The sequence below is a fragment of the Carassius gibelio genome, chromosome B7 (assembly GCF_023724105.1).
Source record: "Carassius gibelio isolate Cgi1373 ecotype wild population from Czech Republic chromosome B7, carGib1.2-hapl.c, whole genome shotgun sequence".
In the NCBI taxonomy this organism is placed as follows: Eukaryota; Metazoa; Chordata; class Actinopteri; order Cypriniformes; family Cyprinidae; genus Carassius; species Carassius gibelio.
Genome location: NC_068402.1, coordinates 10,357,975 through 10,365,169, shown reverse-complemented (window position 1 = coordinate 10,365,169; position 7,195 = coordinate 10,357,975). Strand labels below are relative to the sequence as shown.

At 39.0% G+C, this 7,195-nt stretch overlaps 1 protein-coding gene across 1 annotated transcript in view; it reads right to left on the bottom strand.

Moving 5' to 3' along the window:
- Window positions 1-522: 522 nt before the first annotated feature.
- Window positions 523-7,195, bottom strand: part of htr2cl1 (5-hydroxytryptamine (serotonin) receptor 2C, G protein-coupled-like 1) — a 95,684-nt gene continuing 89,011 nt past the window's right edge. Inside the window, exons 3-4 of the mRNA XM_052561671.1 lie at window positions 4,012-4,212; window positions 523-2,618 (exon numbers count right to left, since the gene is read on the bottom strand). Of these exons, the coding sequence (XP_052417631.1) occupies window positions 1,660-2,618; window positions 4,012-4,212 (1,160 nt within the window). The 3' untranslated portion in view covers window positions 523-1,659. The remainder of the gene's footprint in view (window positions 2,619-4,011; window positions 4,213-7,195) is intronic.

Genomic DNA, 7,195 nt, shown 5'->3' with positions numbered 1-7,195 from the left:
TTTTTTTTTACTTATTTTCTTTTCTTCATGTGGCCTGTTTTTTTATCTGCAGTTTACAGCACCATTTTTACAATTTTATTTAATTTTTAAGGTATTAAACAGATGATATATTGACATGATATTATTATCTGACAAATTAATTTCATGCTATCTCATAGGACTTAAAATTGTGTTTTTTATTCAGTATTTTGTCTGTAGATACCTGAACAGATGGCAAAATAGATGTAATTTCCACATAACCATTTTAAATACATGATTGTGTTTAACAGATGGCATTAAGAAATTTAGTCTGAAAAAATGTTTAATGAAGAAAAGTAAAAAAAAAAAAAATATATATATATATATATATATATATATATATATATATATATATATATATATATATTTTCCACACACTGACAAATTTGGTGCTGTCCAGGGTCCTGGAATCAATTTGATACCATTGCAGGTAGATGTACCCAAATTCTTCAGGATACACTTCACTTTATAAAACTTTACAAACACAGTGAGATGTACTGCAGAATGATAATTGTCTTTTATTAAATAAATAGCAGCTTCACAAAATTATACCACTGTGAGGATGATGGCTTGTTTGTTTGTTCTTGTAACAAAAAAGGGATTTGGTAAAACATTCACAGGCTATATGGTATAAAAATGGGACTTTGAACAGGGGAAGGTGATACAGGAGAAATTCTAGAGTCTACACAGAAAACAGCAAGAATTTACAGCTTTATACATAATAGGTTCCTAGACATCTTCAAATGAAAATTTTTTGGTCTTACAGACCAAATTTTTTTTGCCATGGACAGTTTGTCCATATTAAGTTAATTGTTTCAGTACTCTTGTCTGTTGTGCAGTTTTGTTTCTTCTCTCACTCTGTCATCATCACCTTATTCCCAACCTTACATTCACAGGAGAGCATGTTCCCCAGAGCTAGAGGTTGATTCCTTCAATACCTGTTGAAAAAAAATCCTTGAGAAGCAGTTTGGACTTAGACCAAAACTCAAACCATGTTTGTTATGTCTTAGAATAAGCTTTATGTTAAGTATGACCTTCACACCATTGTTCTTTTTGGTCCAGTTTTCTAGGTCACTGTAAGAAGTAGTTTGAAGAAAACAATTGTTCTGCAGTACTTTCCTTCAGCAAATAAGATACAACCTCTGTGTTACTGGATTACTGCAACTCAAAGGATTCATCATATCATATTAGAGATGTTTACAAGTTACACAGACAATGATCTGACTTGCAAGTGTATTAAGACAGCATAGCTTCATCCATATTGTAATGCAACTAGCTTGGATGACACGATAACTTTTTTTGGCTTCACATTTTTTGTTGTAATTATTCAACTGACCACAAGAGGATGCTATGACTCTATCTGTCGAATATTTGCGTGAACTGCAGTCTCTTATGCTGCTTTAGTAAGAGACTGGGTGCTCATGCAGGACTTAATGGCATTCAAAAATCTGAACCTGTTAACACAAACACACACTTTACATTCCCTCTCCCATTTCTGACCTTGGTCAGATTATTGTTTCTGTAGCTGACTCAGCATACATTCTATGCTATGATACAGCTGAGGTTGCGTAGACATTTGTCATCTCCTAAACATCACATGTAGCTCGTTCCTGTTTTCCGTGTCACACTAAAAACTAGTTTTCAGACAGTGCTGGTGTGTTCTATGTGGCTGTGACTGCTGCTGATAGACAGCTCTGATATTCCAGGTTTCAGCTCCAGTCCGGGGTCAGTGTCCATGTCGTGGGGCTCCAGATTTCGGATTCCATTGCCGTCCCCATTGCGGCAATTACTGTTCCGGTCAATGGAAACTTTCTCGCAGATCAGGATGGGTGTGACTACCGCATGGGATGGACAAGGAGTGTTTATAGCGATGGGTTTGAGACCCACCTGTCTATACTGGCAGTGCATGTAACTTGAAAATGCCCTTCGGTAGGTCTTGTTAAACAAAGTGTACACTAAAGGATTGACCCCTGATGAGATATAGCCCACCCAAACGAAAACATTGAGCAGTTCTGTAAGCACAGGCTCATTACAGGCTTTATGGCAGAGGACATACAGAACGTTAGTGATGAAAAAGGGACACCACATGACGAGGAAAAGGAAGAACACTACACCCAACACTTTGGATGCTCGCCGCTCGTTCTTGATGGCCTGCATCATGCCTCGTCGCCCATGGGTTCCGGCTGGGTCCCGTCCAGCGGGAGAATTCATTTGAGATGGGGCTTCTGAACTTGGGATTATTGAGATGGTGTCTAGGGGCACGGTCAGACCCAGCATGTTTCCATCGCTGGTGCTGATCCGTAGACAGTTCAGGCTGCTGCGGCGGGATGCCGGCGGTGGAGCCAACTGGGAAGTAGGTGGAGCTGGAGGTTGCAAAGGCTGTTGAGAAGAGGCTTTGCCCTCGTAGAGGAAGACTGAGGCCTGACGCTGAAGCGCTTGGACGGTGAGACAATACGTGACCACCATGATGACCAGAGGAATGAAGAAGGCAACAAAAGAGCCAACCAATATGAAGTGTTCCTCATTCAGAGCACAGTTGCCGTTTTTCAAGACCTTTTCTCTGTTATGGAGTCCGATCACTGGGATAGGCATCGAGATACCTGTTATTAGAAGAAGTAGGAGAATATCAAACAAACATATATAAACAAACATCAAAGAAACAGTCAGACTAGCAAATGAGAAAGGCAGCTGGAACGCAAGATGCCAGAGACAAAAGACCAAAGACTTCAGCGAATCGTGCTCAGAGATCTATCCTCAAGACAAATCCTCTCTCTTATCCAGCTAGATCAGTATTCCTGATGGTTGAGAGAGGGGATCTTTTATTTCATTAGAGCAGATGAATGAGAGTGTCAAGGCTGATAGAAACCTAATGCTGCTTTGAATCCAGATAAGAATCAAATAAACATTGGGCTCACGTTCAAACGGGACAGAGGTGAGATGTGTGAACACTCTGTCATCTGCACTGACAGTACTAAGTCTAACTAATATTAGCAAATGAGACATGAAGCCTCTGTGGAGACAAGGAGAGAGATAATAGGGGGATACATAGAAACAGTATTGTTTTCGTTTTTATGAAGAAAAAAAGACAAAAGCACATAAAGTTACTAAAACATACACTAAAATGTAAATGAACAGTGCAAATAGAAAAATAAAAGCACACTCAACAATAAAAAGGAAAGGAAAGCCTGTGTGGGTGGAGAAAAAGAGAGACACCATGTCCGAGATATTGTGTGTGTGGGCTTGCATTAATAAAAAAACATGGTGAGAACAGTTTTATCTTTTCTAGAAAGTTTAGTGGGAGACAGAGATGGAGAGTGAAAGCTAGAGAGACTTTCTATACTTAAACACAACTATCAGTGATTTCACTGCAGACAAGTTTTGTAATAGATCAGTCATGGTCACTCTACACCATATGTCAAAAGTCGTACTCTAGATGGCGCTAATGCAGTCGAATGTCAATCCTTTGGCATCCCTCACACAAACTTTACTTTATTGAACGGTAGGTGGTGATCTTAACTAGATGTATCTGATTACCAAACCAATCACAAACATTCAATTAATCCAAGCATTTCGAGGCGCCACTCTGGGTGATGGAGAAAATCACCACAATCACCAAAACTGGTGCTTTTTTACACAATGTCATTTCAAATAATTTTCAATGTTGCTGATCTGAGGGGCCTGTTAGACCCAGCTGGAGCCTTGAAAAAACCTCACAACACAATCTGCCATTCTGGGAGGTCCTATGAGATACAAACACATTCCAGTAATAGATTCAACAGGATTGCAATGGACTGACATTGACTTCAGCTACAGCTGTTCAATCTAAAGACCTCCACTGACAGTGAAAAAATTGTGTGTCTCTTTTCTTTTCTGCAGGTTTTCCTCTACCTGTTATCTGGGATTGATGAACATCTCAAGACATTTTTTTTGTTACATGTTGTTGTAAGAAATAATGCATTTTATACAATTTCATATTATCAGTGTTTTGCTGACCTATTGAAATAGTCCAAACTGCAGCAATCTTCATCATTGCCTTGGTACGGGAGTTGAACCGACTGTGCTCGATTGGATTGCGTATGGCCACGTAGCGGTCAAGGGAAATGGCACACAGGTGCATGATGGAAGCAGTGGAGAAAAGCACGTCCAGATATATCCAAATAGGACAAAGAGCGCTAGGCAATGGCCAGGCATAATCTGGAAGACAGAGAGAGAATGCTTTGTAAATACCCTTTATGAGACAGTCATACACATGAAAAATGATGCTGAGAAAGAAAGAAAGAAAGAAAGAAAGAAAGAAAAAGAAAGGATATATAAGAGAAACAGAAGGCAAAGTGGTTTTTCAGATCACATTCTAAAAGTCCAGATGAGCTAAGACGAGCAGAAGAGCTAAAAAAAAAAGAAAAAAACCTGTTATGTCAGAAGGCTTTAAATAACCAACATTAAGAAACAGTCAGGTTATGTAAAGAGTAAGTCATTTAGAGTTGTGTAGGCTCATGGATGAGAGCGAGAGATACAAAGTCATACTGGGGCGCAACTGCACATTTGCAGAGGGGTATGCAAGATCAGTGTTGGCGGCCCCTTGTATTCTACAGTAGTGGCCCCCAACAATAACTCCTGCAGAAAACTTTCTGCAAATCAGTGACCAAAAGCCCATTCACTAGCTTGTGCATTGAAGGATACAAACTTATCAGGAGTGAAAAAAAGTGGAAAGTAGAACATGTTTTTTTTAATTCATTTTTACTTTCAAAACACAAAACACACATATGATATACATCATTAATTTCCCTCAAAGTTATTCATATTTTTGCACATTTTATATAAAATGTGAATACTAAGTAAAATTTATATCTGCATTTTTTTATTTTTAATATTGAGAAAATTTGACATGCTAAATTGAATACTTCTGTTAAGATTTCACCTGGTAGAAAAACAAACTATTCAATTGAATGTCATGATTCCCATAATGACCATTAGATGGCAGCATAGCATCCTTAATTCTCTCATTTACCATTTCCACTTTGTAATACAGTTCTTTTCACACGTTTTGCTAATGGATTTATATTTAGACATTAAAAAAATCACAATTCTGGCATTTATAAATCTTCTTTTTGTCAAAATTCAGCATTGTTTTGTACTGAAGTATGAAGTAGCAAGAATTTAACTCGTCAGATCTACTTGATACTACTAGCTAGTTTATATCCTTGTTTTCAATCCTCTCAGTTTCTCTCAAATGTAAATCAAATGCCCATTCACAAACATTTTTTTTTTTTTTTTTGAGCAATAGAGATACTTCGAAATGAACAGATATTTGCCCTCTTCGGCAGTGGTGGAAGCCAGGATGTTTTCATAGGGCTGGCCAGGAAGGGACCAGCAACCAGTCTGTGGTGGCACAGAAATCTTCACTATTTCAATATAGAAATGTATTTGACTACACTGGACTGTTTTAATGCCTAATACAGAACTATACAGAATAATCAATACACTCTGAAAAAAACAGTCAATGTTTAACATTCTATTAGTCGTCAAAATGAATTCATTGCAACAGTTTTGTCAAACCTAAATCAAGCTCTGTACAAAAGGAAAAAAAAAAAAATCTCTTTTGAATCCACATCTGCAATAATGTGTGGAGCACATGAAGTCAACAGCACATAGGCTCATGCCAGAATGTAAAATTAGCTTTTTATGCATTTAGTTTTAATTTCGTACTTTACAAATTAAAGAAAATATGGCATTTATGTATATGCAACTTATTGTGCCATCAATAGTAAAAGTGATGTTTCCTTTAGCTCTCTTAAAAAAAAAAAAAAAAAAAAAAAAAAGAGTTTCAGAAGACTATTTATTATTCACCTTGAAATAAACAAGTGACATGACATTCAGCCAAGTATGGTGACCCATACTCAGAATTCGTGCTCTGTATTTAACCCATCCGAAGTGCACACACACACACACACACACACTGTGAACACACACCCAGAGCATTGGGCAGCCATTTATGCTGCGGCGCCCGGGGAGCAGTTGGGGGTTCAATGCCTTGCTCAAGGGCACCTAAGTCGTGGTACTGAAGGTGGAAAGAGCACTGTACATGCACTCCCCCCACCCACAATTCCTGCCGGCCCAAGACTCGAACTCACAACCTTTCGATTGTGAGTCCAACTCTCTAACCATTAGGCCACAACTTCCCCACAAAGAGTTGGGAACAAGTAATAATACCCTGTAATACAAAATTTCGAGCTTCAATCGATAGGCTTTTAGGTGACAGAAGTGACAAAATGAAAATGTCCCTGAGAGAGGACACGTTCTAATGCAGGGTCAGATACTCTTACAGAAAGGTCTACAGGGGGATGTCTGATGGTTCGGATGATATTAACACCACGTGAGGTGTGAGTCACTGTCAATTTTATGTTTTATTGAAGCCCAGGGCAAGTGCAGGCTCTCCAATCATGGGCTGAATGAGACTGGTCCAAATCCAGACAGCATTGTGGAGTTCAGAACACCTGGACCGAAGATGAGGGGAATGTCTGTTTGCCAAGTTAGCCAAATTAATGATAAGAGAGTTCTCTGCCGGTATGGGACCAGCAAGTGTTCGGACAAAGGAGGTGAGCAAAGGGGTTTTCCTCTCCTTTTGTCCGTATCTCTGTGGTGGTCCCATTCATGTTCTACAGTATATGCAATTACACCTTTCTTAAATGAGAAAAAAAAAAATTACAGCAGCAGATCTGCAAGGTTAGAGATTATGTGGTTAAATAAGGTACGAGAGAAAGAGATGAAGCCAAGTCAAGGAATTAGGTCAGATTCAATGCCTCAAATGAAGGTTTAATTCCTGCAGGCAGAAAGAAAGACAGCCAGTGGTGTGGAGTTACTAAAAGTAGTCATCACAATACATCCCAGATACAACACCAGGCACAGGAGAACCGGGAGAATTCCCAGTGGCCTGGCTGCCAATTTGGCCGGCTGCCCCGTTTTGTACTAAAGTGATTATTTCCAAATTTGCCATTTGATAATAAATTTTGAATAAATCATTAATCGGTTAGTCGTGACTAACAAGCCTATTCTTTAGCTCACGGAGGCCGAACGGTTTAATCAATGCAAGACACTCGAGAATAAGTGGAAGTGCCTAGGTGGTGCAGAGAGGCAAACTACTGACCTGTTTAGGAGGACGTCAAGTGCAGGTCAGGAT